General features: G+C 40.4%; 1 protein-coding gene across 3 annotated transcripts in view; it reads right to left on the reverse strand.

The window, feature by feature from the left end:
* Positions 1 to 14,270, reverse strand: part of RCBTB1 (RCC1 and BTB domain containing protein 1) — a 49,915-nt gene that overhangs the window by 25,833 nt on the left and 9,812 nt on the right. The window contains exons 2-4 of one of the 3 annotated variants that reach the window (XM_035003432.1): positions 6,646 to 6,721; positions 6,358 to 6,524; positions 5,659 to 5,809 (exon numbers count right to left, since the gene is read on the reverse strand). In XM_035003432.1, the coding sequence (XP_034859323.1) occupies positions 5,659 to 5,809; positions 6,358 to 6,483 (277 nt within the window). In that variant the 5' untranslated portion in view covers positions 6,484 to 6,524; positions 6,646 to 6,721. Of the gene's footprint in view, positions 1 to 5,658; positions 5,810 to 6,357; positions 6,528 to 6,645; positions 6,722 to 14,270 lie in introns of those variants that run through there. The other 2 variants (XM_035003431.1, XM_035003433.1) reach the window with 2 other exon arrangements.

A 14,270-nucleotide genomic window follows, 5' to 3' on the forward strand; every position in this document is an offset into this window, starting at 1 on the left:
ACACAGCAAGAATCCCACTGAACAACATCTAAAACTAATGATGTAATGTATGGTGATTAACATAACAATAAAAAAATTAAAAAAAAAAAAGAATCCCACTGAACTTTAAGTTACGGCTGCCAAGGGCACTCTGTGTTCCCAAAACATATCAGAAGACACGGATCTGAGCAGTGCCTGGGAGAGAATGAATGACTGCTGTGCTGTGTCACCCAGATGCCCTCAGGATGAAGGACCTTATTCTCCAGATGCTGGGCTCTTTCCAGCTGCCTGTTCTCCGCCATCAGTCCTCTCCAGAGTTGCCCTTGGTAATCACCTTCTTGTGATTGTTTTGCCATTATTACATTATTATTCAATCTTACTATAATCACATTATTTTACTATCTTAAGATAGTATATATACCTATTTCTTCCCTTTTTATTTGATGAAACATAGGAAAACTGAGCTTCCTGAGCTTCCTGAGATGGCTCTTAGTCCCAACTCCCCAGGAAGCTTTCAAAGCGACCCCATCCAATGGGGCACCAGCACTGACTCCCCCAGCCCTGCTCTTGCTGCACAGTCTCTGACCAAGGATCAGAGTGAGGGTCAATCAGAATCATGTGAGGGTCAAGAGATGAGCAAAAGTACCAAAGGATGAGAGAGTGAAACCAACCAGGATAGAAGGGAGAGCGGGAAGTGGGAAGGGCCTGGGAAAGAGAGAGCACAGAAGGAGGCAAAGAAGCATCCATGAAGTTCTGACCTTCAAGGAAACTCAGCTTTCAGAGACTGGACGCCAAGTTGGAGAAGTGGTCTGAAACAACTCATTTTATAAGTAACCTAATTTAATGTTGCTTCAGAAGACAAAAAAAGAAATCCACAAGCCCTAGGTCTATTAAGTGATAATACTAAATGAATATTGATCTTCAGAACTGTCACCAGATGGGACTACATTTTCTTTCTTTTTTTTTTTTTTTTGAGGAAAGCCAGACTGCCACATGTAGCACCTTATTTGGATATGTCTGGAGTCTTGGAAACTTGACTACCCTACGTTCTCCTACAAATGGACTTCAAGAGCTTGTTTGGAGGTTCTAGCAGGGGAGCACAGCTACTTGCTTACCCCTGACCTCCTCCATGGGAAGGTCGTCCTGTCCTCTCCAACTGAGCAAACAGCTTCAGGAGGGATGCACATGGAGCAGTGAGGGAGGAAGGGGGCACCCACCTACCCAGCCAGATCAGCTGTTATCAACCCTGACGATCAATAGGGTGACAGATGTGGCAGCCAGATCGCGTTCACATCCTAGATTTTCAATTTAATAATGTAGCATTGATCAAAACATTCATAAAATACCTTTTAGAAATAGCACACAAGTGAGTAAAGCATGGAGAATTGAACATGTTTTTATCTTTATTCCTTCCCGAAAACCTGCTGAAATATAGTGAAGGGAACAATTTTTTTTAAAAAAAGGCATAAACACTCAAGGACAAAAAAGAACAATAAAGAAGAAAATACAACAGGAGAGATGACAACAAAATTTTGGAAGATGGAAGGCAGACGGATGGGTGAGTAACACAGCCGACCAGAGAAGGTGACACCTACAACTGCAAAAGGAGAAGCCAATTACAACCCTGGAATCTCAGGAAGGCCCAGGGATTGGAGGGACTAGACATAACAGGAGATGTAAGGGGAGGTGTAACTAAAAACAGAAGCACTTAGACCCCAAATCCTCATCCTCTTGCTGTGGGGTCAGGCAACTACCCCTCCCCAACGCTGGTATAAGACAAGAGACCTAGAGCATTTACTTGCTGTGAATTTCTTTACGTAACTCCCTGCAGCCCAACTTCTCCCTTTGCCCGAACCTCCTTCCCTCCCTTCTCCTACATAACATGACAAAGAAAATGAGCTAGAAAAATACTCCAGAGAGGCCCTGACAACAGCTGTGAGGCACCATAGTGAGGAAAGGAGAAGTAGAAGTCCACGTACTGAATAGTGAGACCCCTGTCCTTCCCCTACTCATGGAAAGCTGGCAAAAAAAAACGATCCAGGTCAAGAATCTGGAAGGTTCTACCCTACAGAAGCTCACATACTAACACTGGGAGAATCCCTAATGCAACAGTTATTATCTCCCTAAAGTCAAGCTCAGCACTTGACAAGCCCCACCCATGAATCCAGTGTTCCCAACACGTGTATCAGCGCCTGGGTCTCACCTGAGGACAGATGGCCAAGGATCACCAAACTTTTCAAGAAAGCCTCTGACAAGAAAAGTCAGAGACCAAAACAAATTAAAAAGAAAGAAGAAATCTGGGAGGGGAAGAAAAAGAAACACTACAGAGAACAGAAGACAACTTGAAAGTAACCTACGACAGCCTCAAAGAGAAGTTAGTGAATCCATGACACAAGGACAGGAGGCTTGAGAAAGGCACATTGAGAGAACAAGAAAGAGAACGGGAAAACATAACAGCAGAAATGTGAAAATCTGAAATCAGAGTTGTAAGATAAAGTTGAAGAAATTTCCCAAAAAGTAGATAGGAAACAAAATATAAAAAAGAGGATCAGTTCAGAATCCTCTAACTTCCTTCTAAGAAAAGTTCCAAAAAAGAACAAAGAAGGGACATTATCCATGAAATATGACAAGAAAATAATCTAGACATGAAGGAATTTCCAAACTGGAGTCAACAGAATGATCAATAAAATAAAAACTGGGGCACCTGGGTGGCTCAGTTAGGCATCTGTCTTCGGTTCAGGTCATAGTTCTGGGGTCCTGGGATCGAGCCCCAGTCGGGCTCCCTGCTCAGCATGGAGTCTGCTTCTCCCACCCTCCCCCTGCTCATGCTCTCTCTCACTCTCTCACTCGTGTGCGCACGCTCTCTCTCATAAATTTTCTTAATTACTTAATTAAAAATTATCCACTAGAGTACATAACCATGATTTTTTCAGAAAACTGGGAACAAAGAAAAGATCCTTAAACCTTCCAAAGAGGAAAAAACAGTCCTATGCAAAAATAGCAAAAGTCAGAATGGCATCAGAATCTCAACAACAAGCCTGACTTGAGAGGTGCAATGACTTTAAAATTCTGAAATAGGATTTTCACTGAGCAACTGCATGTGTAAAATGAAGACATTTTAAGAGAACGTCTCAAAGATTTCTCTCATACCACTTTCTTTGGGAAGCTACCAGAGAATGTGTTTCACCCAAATAAGGGTATAATCCAAGGAAGACAACACGGGGGCACAAGAAATAGGGGATCTAGGAAGGACAAAGGTAAGGGGACTTCCATGGATGACGGTGAATGAAATTCCAGGCTGAGAGCTGTGAGGCAGGGCTACAGTGACCAGTCCCGGCTGGAACATGGGGACGAGGGCTCCAGAGACAACTAGATAATCTCAGAAGTGCTGAGACACAATACTGTACTATGGGAGAGTCTGGACATAATGACAGCCCTATAGAAAAATAAGTGAATGAACCCCAGGGAAACAAACAGTTGTACAGAAAGGTGATGGTTCAGCTATAAATCACACAGAGTCCTAGTAATGTAAACACTGAATATCGATTTAATCAGAATGGTGGTATTGCTATATTGAAATGACTGGAGGAGGAAAAAAAGAGGAAAGAAAGCTAACTTCTATCTGCCATGATAAAAACTGGAAGAATAAGATCTAAAATTGAAAATTCAGAAAGAGTATAAGTGTGTTAACTTAAAAATATAAGATTAACATGAGAAGAAACATTTGAAGGGGTTAAAAGTGGTTCCTTCTGAAGGGCAGTTTCTAAGACTGAGAAGCGGTGAGGCAGAGGTCCTCCTGTTTTTTTGATAAAAGCCATATACTACTTGATGGTTTCAAGTGTTTTAAATGGTTTAATTTGTTTTAAAACTATTTGTTTGTAATACATATATAACATGCACAAACATATGTGCTATACATACATCTGATACATAATGTAGGGCATGTTTAATTTATATTGTATAAAATGTAACAATCAAAATTGAATTAAAAAATATTCCCACAAGAAAATCAGTTATTTTATTTATATTTTTATGTTTTATGTTTATTTTATATCTTAATTGTAACACTCAAGATGGTTAAGACTACATGATCTAGACTCTGGAAATAATTCCAAAAGTTGTAATTTCCTAAGGTCACCACTTTGAAGAAAACCAAGAATTGAAATGTGTATGTTTTAGGGGTGCCTGGGTGGCTCAGTCAGTTAAGAACCCAACTCTTTATTTCGGCTCAGGTCATGATCTCAGGGTCATGAGATCAAGCCCTGTATTGGGCTCCACACTGAGCGGAGAGTCTGCTTGAGATTCTGTCTTTCCCTCTCCCTTTGCCCCTCCCCCCACTCACACATGCGTGTGTGCACACGCTCGCTCTCTCAAATAATCTTTGTTTAAAAAATAAATAAATACAATAAATGCATACATTTTAGTGTGTTTGCTCTAAAAAACTGCCCCAGTGTTTTACAGTCAGAAATCAATGACCAGTTAAAACTGACATTTGTTAGGAAAAAATTAAATTAGGTCACAAGAGATGACAAGCAGAACCAGTCAGCAAAACAGTAACTGCCTGAAAGAGCCAGTGTGATGCCAGAGAGCATGGTTACAAAACATGGAAGTGAGATCATCACCTCATTATGCTCAATACCAGTTATATTCTCACCAGACAATCATGCTCAGATCTGGATCTCACAGCTTGAGAAAGATGCAGACAACTTGGAGTAAATTCAGATATGAGTTAAAGGCAATTAAAAAGCTCAATACTAAGACCTCTGGCAATATCCAAGGAAGCTGTGATTCCTCAGTCTGGAGAGAGAAAGAGAAGCAAACAGAAAGCTTCCCCACAGAAAGCAGAGGGTCTCTGCTAGAGACAGAGCAAGAGTTAACATGCTTAAAATATAAAGGGAAGAATTTAGGTTATATAGAACCTATTTTCAGAGAGTCCTGGTTGCCCACAGTAGAGATAAATTACCAAAGAAGAATGTTATAGTGTCCTTTTTCAGTGATCTTAGGGAGGCAGAGATTAAAAGGAGAAGAATCTATCTCACAGTCTTTCCAGATGGCACACACATGAATGCCAGGGAATAAACTAAGATTTCTTTTTTTTTTTTTTTTTTTAAGATTTTATTTATTTATTTGAGAGAGAGAGAATGAGAGAGAGCACGAGAGGGGGGAGGGTCAGAGGGAGAAGCAGACTCCCTGCCGAGCAGGGAGCCCGATGCGGGACTCGATCCAGGGACTCCAGGATCATGACCTGAGCCGAAGGCAGTTGCTTAACCAACTGAGCCACCCAGGCACCCTAAACTAAGATTTCTTAAATTAGAGATTCAGAAACTACACAATGAAAGGAAAACCAGAATCATGTGTGTTTACGAAAATGTGCCAAGTAAAACACAAAGGCTGCCTTGCTCCCATAAATCCACTGAAAAATTAGGCAGGACTACTTCATTTGCTACATCTAATCTTTAACAACTTTACATTAGTATTCTAACGTTTGCTTAATTTGCAAGCAATATTATGGCTGTTCCAGAGTTAGCCTGAAGTGCTTAACTTTATCAGTTTGGTATAGTTCTCAGAAATTAAGAAATAAACCACTCGAAATTATTTCATATGGCCCCACCACACCTTAGCTCAGAATTCAGGCTCAATTTCCCACAAACTGAAAAGCTGACTTTGTTCCCTCTTTACCTTCGGTGCTGAGAAGGACATGTGGTCCACTCCCATAACTAAGGCTTTTAATCTTCTTTCCACATAAGGCTTCTAGCTTTTTGGGTACAAGTGTACTCTGGTTATCTCCAGTTCCTAGACAGTTACTATAGTTCAGTCCAAATACAAAGACCTAGAAAACAAATAGTTTTGTCTGAGTCACTTGGCCTAAAGTTACACAAAGGCTCCCTTCTCCACTCTGAAAATAAGACACACTCAAGTTCAGTGTGACAGCTCAGTAGGTAGGAAGAGACTGATCGGATTAAGAAAAATTCAACCTCTGATGACATTAAGTTTTAGAATATTTGGCTATACTATGAAATTCAAAGAGTAGCAGCGGGTTGAGGGGTATTCAATCAAGAAACTGAAAGGAGAGAGAAATTATATCAAAGACATGGTCTTCTTGAATTTCAGGCTCTTTTTATCCCCAACCCTTTCAGCAGATAAGGAGGTAGGCCTTGCTGGGTCCATCTGGGATAGTGGTAGGGGAAAAGACTGGAAGGAAAGTAAGGGCCAAGGGGATCTATGGATCTTCCACGGAAATATTTCAAAACAGAGACTGATATGAGTAAATCTGCATTCTGGAAAGATCGGCTGGCCACAACATTTTCTTGGTCTTCAAACTTCACACTCTAAAGCTCGCCCCCTAAAATCACACTCTGGGTTTTGAGAGATTCTTACCTCATCATTGTCAGTAACGTACAGGGCTTCATTGGCTGAGGTGCCAAAGACACATGCTTTCCGAATAGATGCAATTTCTTGAGGTGAGAGCAGAGTGAAGATTGGCCACTTTCCTACATCCACCATGACTCTGGCTTCAAGTAATTCCTATAAATAGGCCAACATCTCTGCTGCAACAAAAAAGATCCCAAGAAAAAAATGAAATAACCACTAAACTAACTTCAAAAAAAAAAAAAAGACACTGTGAATAAAAGGAAACAAAACCTAATTCCAAAAGAAAGTACCTACCTTTGGTTAAATGGACCACTCACTTTCCCCAGCAACCTGTCCAATCCTTCCCCTGTGGTCAAACCTGGGCCTTTTTCTGCAATGAGAGGAACAGCTTGCTAGAACCAGTTGTTTGTCTTACCTACTCACAAGTCAGTGCTTATCTGTTACATACTTGCTTATTTGCAACCAGACAGCAGATAATGTTAAGGCTGCTAACTGGATGAAACCAGGGTGTCGCATCAGAACTTTTTCTTTAGGTTACTGAGATAATAAAGTTAAAGGTTACAGTACTAGTTTGCATAAGACACTGAATTCTTGCTTAGGAGAGGGAGGGCGGGAGGGTGTGTGCATGCACATGAATGTTATAAAAAATCAGAATCATTACCTCTACTTCCCCACTGTCCTCCTCCAACCCCCAGGATGCACTCAAAGATCCCCATCCCTTGTAGAAAATCACTGCCATACCAAGCCACTGTTTAATGATGGGAATGGGACATCCCTCACGTAAGTCTAAAGTGGCAAAAATATTAAGAAGGACTAGCCGAAAGATATACAGAATGAAACCACAAAATAAAGTATTATATTCTGGTCCTAATTTCTATGACCATGTATTCTACATATACACAGATCAAATTTTATTTCACACTGAAAAGTTATCATATGAACAAGGAAAGACAATTCACCCTAATCTTGTGTTCAAGGTCATGCCTATAGCCTTCATGCAAGTAGCAATTAGCTTAAATAGTATCCTATAAAAAGAAGACATAGGTATAAATTTCCATAAAACTCTAAATTTGACCTGTTTAAGGAGTTTTACACAAAGATCTATCCTTGTCATGCCTCCAAGTCTTCTAGGGTTAAAAAAGTATTTCTAGAAATTCCAGGGAGCTGCACAAGCACAAAACCCTACCATGCCAAGTTGAGTTTCCATTCTGGCTCTCACCTCTAGAAACTGAAATAGAACCAGTTTATAAATACAACCAGGGTTTCCTAATGAGGTACAGAACTCCTGAAGTTCCTTCCTGCTCACTCTCTTCTCAGACCTCTAAAAATAGCCAGGAGAGCCAGGCTCAAGACCAAGGCCTTCTGGCCTCCAGCACCTCTGATAACACCTAGAGAGAGCCTTGGGGCTTAGGTATACTTAGCCAAGCCTCAGTTTTCACCATCCAGGGAGACTTTTCCCAACAGCACCAACTTGGATGACAAGGAGCAGATGACTACTATGACCCAAGAATCACATCACATATTCAATTAGCATTAAACACGATCAAGGACAGGCCATTCCCCATCACTCCACAGCCAGACTCCTGGCACAGCATCTGAATGTTCTGAGAAGTGTGTATGTGTGCGTGCCGGTGGGAACAGGTAAAGGATTTGGGGAAGGGTAAAAAACTAATACATAAACATGTTGAAAAATTTTGTTTCAACTGGTATAAAGGGGTAAAGGAAAGTTTCCCTACCATCCCTCCCCAACCCTCTCCTCAAAGGCAACCACTGTGAACAGCTGTTTCTAATTCCTTCCAGAGATAGCGTATGCTTACAAAAACATTATGTGTATGTGTGTGTGGAAGCCTTTTTTCCCTTACTTAACAGTACATCTTGGAAATCATTCTATATTAGCACATTCCATTACATCAAGTTAACAACTTATCTCCTTCCACTGAGAGACTGTTCAAGTCACTGCTAGTCTTTTCCTAGCATAAACAAGACTGCAATTATTGTCTACATATATTATTGCATATACTTGTCTTTTTTTATACATACATTTATAAGATAAGTTCCTAAAAATGGAACTGCTGGGTCAAAGTCTAATTGCTATTTTTTTATTTTTTTGTAAGATTTTATTTATTTGAGAGAGAGAATGAGAGAGCGAGCGAGCACATGAGAGGGGGGAGGGTCAGAGGGAGAAGCAGATTCCCTGCTGAGCAGGGAGCCCGATGCGGGACTCGATCCAGGGACTCCAGGATCATGACCTGAGCCGAAGGCAGTCACTTAACCAACCAACCAACCACCCAGTCGCCCTAATTGCTATTTTTTAAAGATTGATTTATTTATTTATTTGAGAGTGAGCAAGCACACAGCAGGGGTAGGGGCAGAGGGAGAAAGAGTCTTAAAGCACCACCCAGGCACCCCAAATTGCTATTTCACCTTTTTAACAGTTATCTCAAATTGTCCTCTACCGGAGTAGCATGCGTACGTAAAATAACCACCAATGTTTGGCAGCACCTGGTTACCCACATCCTTACCACACAGTGTATTATCATGGTGTCTTGGTTTTGTTTCAACTTGAATTCCTCCTATGATGAGTGCGGCTGGGCACCATTTAAAAAATGATCACAATAACAGCAACAATAACAACTGGTATTTCTCGAACACTACGTGCCAAGTGTGTTCTTAATATTTTACATCTATCAATTCGTGTAAATCCTCACTTTACGGACAAGGAAATGGAGGCAAAGGGATTTTAAGAATTTGCTCAAACCATTAAGTGGCTGAGTCTGGCCCTGAAGCCACACAATCCAGAATCTGGAATCTGCACGTGCACCCTTCATTTCTTGGCCTCATGCGTCATCCGTTTACATAAAGTCCCTGGTTTTCCTCCTGGGCTATTGTTCTTTTCTTTGTTCTTGATTTTTGTGTTCTTTGCATGGTAAGATGATTATCTTTTTTTTTTTTTTTTTAAGATTTTATTTATTTATTTGAGAGAGAATGAGATAGAGAGCATGAGAGGGAGGAAGGTCAGAGGGAGAAGCAGACTCCCCGCTGAGCAGGGAGCCCGATGTGGGACTCGATCCAGGGACTCCAGGATCATGACCTGAGCCGAAGGCAGTCGCTTAACCAACTGAGCCACCCAGGCGCCCCTATGGGTCATTTTTAAAAAGTTTTTATTTTATTTTATTTTAAGATTTTATTTATTTATTTGACAGAGAGAGAGCACAAGTAAGGGGGAGTGGCAGGCAGAGGGAGAGGGAGAGGCAGGCTCCTTGCTGAGCAGGGAGCCCGATCTGGGGCTCAATCCCAGGACCCTGGGATCACGACCCGAGCCGAAGGCAGACTCTTAACCGACTGAGCCACCCAGGTGCCCGGGTAAGATGATTATCTTAAAAGCTCTTCGAGGTAACAAAAAAGATGCCTCCCACCCTGCCCCACCCAAATGGCCTGCCTTGTGTCTCTTACAAAACAGACAAGGAAGGAGTCACAAGAAACAGTGTAAATGTCTACAAGCAGATAGATCAATTCCAAAAAAAATCTAGCACTTTATTTTCCTAGAATATGAACCACATCAAAGTTAGTTCTCAACATGCAATATTGTATATAATATAGAATTTTAAATAAACAGGGAAAAGGGGGGATTTAAATTAGCCAAAAAAATATGATAACCACATTTAAAATGACAACACAAAGGGATACTACCATCATACAATTTCCTGACAACAGTACAATTATTCTGAAGTCAATCAGTCACAGGCCACTCTGCCCCCAAGGGTTTTGGTAAGCTACTGAAAAATCAGACTTTCATAACGATGGCTTATTATATGAAATTATATATATTTCATAATGATGGTTTATTATATGAACATATTACATATTTTATAATGGTGGCTTATTGTATGAACATCTTACATATTTCATAATGGTGGCTTATTTTATGAACTTATTATATGAACCCATTCCTAAATTACTTGAAGCTTTATTTTACAAGATATTTCTCCAAAGGCTTGTCAAATTAAAAGTTAATATAAAACCAGGTCATGGGGACGCCTGGGTGGCTCAGTCGGTTAAGCATCTGCCTTCGGCTCAGGTCATGATCCCGGGGTCCTGGGATCGAGTCCCACATCGGGCTCCCTGCTCCACGGGGAGCCTGCTTCTCCCTCTGCCTCTGTCTCTCTCTGTCTCTCATGAATAAATAAATAAAATCTTTAAAAAAAAAAAAAAAAAACCAGGTCATGTACCTCACAGGTCCACAACCATCATAAAAGCAGAAAGCGTTATCAACAGCCTTGGCATGGTGGAAAAGACAGCGTCCTGAGCACATGTTTTATTCCCAGGTTGGCTTTTAATTAATCAGTGTGACATGCCACCTACCTTCCTGAGCCTGGGTCTCAAAAATCTGTCCTGTAAGATTCTATAATGTTATGTTCAAGATGTAATGAACAAGCTGCAGGGGATTTTGGAACACGTGAGAACAACGGCAGTAATGCTGCCCAAGCTAAGTAATTACTCCTAGCAACATGATTCTGTTAAGTAAATAAAGACCAGGAAGGAAGACACGAACAGTGATCAAGAACTGTTGCTGGAGGGCCTGGGTGGCTCAGTCAGTTAAGTGGTGGCCTTCAGCTCAGGTCATGATCTCAGGCTCCTGGGATCAAGCCCTGCATCAGGCTACCCGCTCAGCAGGGAGTGTGCTTCTCCCTCTCCCTCTGTGCTCCCCCTCCAAATAAAATCTTAAAAAAAAGAAAAAAACAAAAAAACTGTTGCAGACACTATGTTAAGCAGCTTCACATAGGTTATTTCATCTAATTTTCACGATACTCTTGTAAGGAAGAAAGGTCATAATTCATTCTTAGCAGATGAGGAGTGGGGCTCAGAGGCAAAGTGACTTCCCAAGGTCACAGAGCAATGAGTGGCATAGTCAGGACTCAACCCCCAGCCCTCTGATTCTTCTCACATCAGAGAACATCAGCCCTGTCCCTTCAGTGATTAAACTTCTCCAACATTATTTCCTTCTGACTTTGTCTAATAATGTCCACCAGCATCTGTTTTTAAAATGCTTCAAATACAAAAAGAACTTCCCCCCTTAAAATGTGTTTCCTAATATGCCTCTATCTAGATTTGCCTGGTTAAACCTTGTGAATGTCACTCATTCCTTCCTTCCTCCGAAAACCACCAGGCGGCAGGTCCTGGAGACCAAACGCACCTTTGTCCTCAAGGAGCTCACAAGAGTGTACGAGCACAAGGTGCCTCCTTGGGCTACAGACTGCTAAAGCACAATTAGACTATGTTCAAGATGAGTAGCTGATGACATGAACAGGTATCCTCAGAATTCAGACGAGGTTCCCCAAGAGGTTTTGTGGAGGTATTAAAACTCAGGATGTGCTATGTGCTGTAAGGAATAGAAGTCCTGAACGTGGGCATGTGGCGTATCTTTTCCTAAGGCAGTATAATGTAAATGCAAATACCACCACCATTTTCTAATTAACTCAAAATTACCACCATCATCATTACAATTAGATTACTGTGGTGAGATGTTTAATTTCTCCAGTTTCCTGGGGGCAGCAACACCTTTGCTAGCTAATGTTGAGAAAATCATACTAAGTATCATTCTATCAACTTCATATGTTTGACCCTCTACCACATAATTATAAAGTGCATATACTACTAATCTAAAAGGCTAAAGTAGGTGGAATCACTAGCTTTAATCTGTTATGAAATCTATACCAGACTTAAGAACCACTGTGGCTAACAATGAGTCAGAAATATAAGGACCTATCACAAGAAGAACAGTATTAGGACAGTAGATGTCTTATGACATCTACTCATCTACTAAATTTGCCTAAACATGAAGTAGAAGTATTAACAAATTTGTTCTAATTGTATGGATTACACTTAAAGGTATATAAACATAGTTCAACATTTCATTTAAATCATCATGCTTCAAATAATAATATTCTATCAGGAGGCACTACTAATAAGGAAGAATCTTCAAATGGCCTGCTCAACCTAGGCCATCCTGGATAGGCACACACTTTGTAAGTATTCAGCAGTGATTTTAAGGAAGGCAACCCAATGCTTTTCCTTCCATAGTAGTACGCATCCCTCAAATGAAGTATCCCAAGGGAGATGCTAACAAAAAGCTAAACTATGAGCTTATTCCCACAAACAAAACAAAACACCCTGCAAAAAACCAAGTGCACCTGTAAGGCTTAGCTATGTTAGAAAACAGTATGTGCTACGTGATTACAATGTTTTAAAATACAATACATACAGATAAAAGGATACATATACACCAAATGTATTTCTCTGGAAAGATTCAGAAGTGGTACTTTCTTTGTACTGTTCAAATATATTCCACATTTCTGTAACAAACACTTTGCGACCGAAAGATAAACAAATATTTTAAATGAAAATAAAAGCTTAGTTATTTGAATTATATATACCCCCTAATTGCTAAAGTTTAAAGAGGTATTCTTTTTTAAATTTTTTATTCTTATGTTAATCCCCATACATTACATCATTAGTTCTAGATGAAGTGTTCCATGATTCATTGTTTGTGCAAAACACCCAGTGCTCCATGCAGAATGTGCCCTCTTTAATACCCATCACCAGGCTAACCCATCCTCCCACCCCCTCCCCTCTAGAACCCTCAGTTTGTTTTTCAGAGTCCATCATCTTAAAGAGGTATTCTTGCCTTAAATTTACAACCTAGGATGGCAGTGTTTCAAGCAAATCTGTAAAATGAGTTATTAATATAAAATTAAATGTAGGAAGTGGGAATGTAAAATGTTACAGCCAATGTAGAAAACATTATGTCAGCTCCTCAAAAAATTAAAGACAGAATTACCATAAGATCTAGCAATTCTACTTCTAGTATATACACAAAAGAATTGAAAGCAGGGACTTGGATAGTCATACACCAATGATCAGAGCAACATTATTCACAATAGCCAAAAGGTAGAAAACCCAAATATCTACCAACAGATGCATGGATAAACAAATGTGGTATCTACATACAATGGAATATTATTCGACCTTAAAAAAGAAATGACTGATACATGATATAATGGGGTTGAACCCTGAGAACATCAGGCTAAGTGAAACAAGCCAGACACAAAAGAACACAATTGCATGACTCCACTTACATGAGGTACCGAGCCTAGTACCTTATAGAGGCAAAAAAGAGAATGACAGTTGCCAGGGTCTGGGGGGAGATGAGAATGGGGAGTTGTTTAATGGGTACAGAGTGTCAGTTTGGGATGATGAGAAAGTTCTACGGAGACAGGTAGTTCTAACAACTGCCTAATAACGTGAATGTTCTTAAAGTCAGTAAACTGTATACTCACAAATGGTTAAAATAATTTTTATGTTATGTATATTTTATCACATTTTTTTAAAAGATTTTATTTATTTATTTGAGAGACAGAGTGAGAGAGAGAAAGAGCACAAGAGGGGGGAGCGGGAGAGGGAGAAGCAGACTCCCTGCTGAGCAGGTAGCCCGTTGCGGGACTCGATCCCAGGACTCCAGGATCATGACCTGAGCCGAAGGCAGTCGCTTAACCCACTGAGCCACCCAGGTGCCCTATTTTATCACAATTTTTAAAAATCAAATTATGGAGGCGCCTGGGTGGCTCAGTGGGTTAAGCGACCAACTCTTGGTTTTGGCTCAGGTCAGGGTGGCTCTGTGCTCAGTGGGGAGTCCACTTGAGATTCTCTTCCTCTCCCTCTGCCCGTCCCTCACACACGTGTCTGCACTCTCTCTCTCTCAAATAAACCAATCTTTAAAAAAAAAAAAATTATGATCCCATGGGTTTACATCAAACCTGCATTAATAAACTAAAAGATTATATTTTTAAATTAAATATAAAAGTGTTTCAGTCCTAAAAAATATTTTTGAAAAAGTACAATCATAATTCATTAATTCTGTC

This window comes from Mirounga leonina, unplaced genomic scaffold (assembly GCF_011800145.1).
Source record: "Mirounga leonina isolate KUSES-001 unplaced genomic scaffold, KU_Mleo_1.0 Mir_127, whole genome shotgun sequence".
NCBI classification, from domain to species: Eukaryota; Metazoa; Chordata; class Mammalia; order Carnivora; family Phocidae; genus Mirounga; species Mirounga leonina.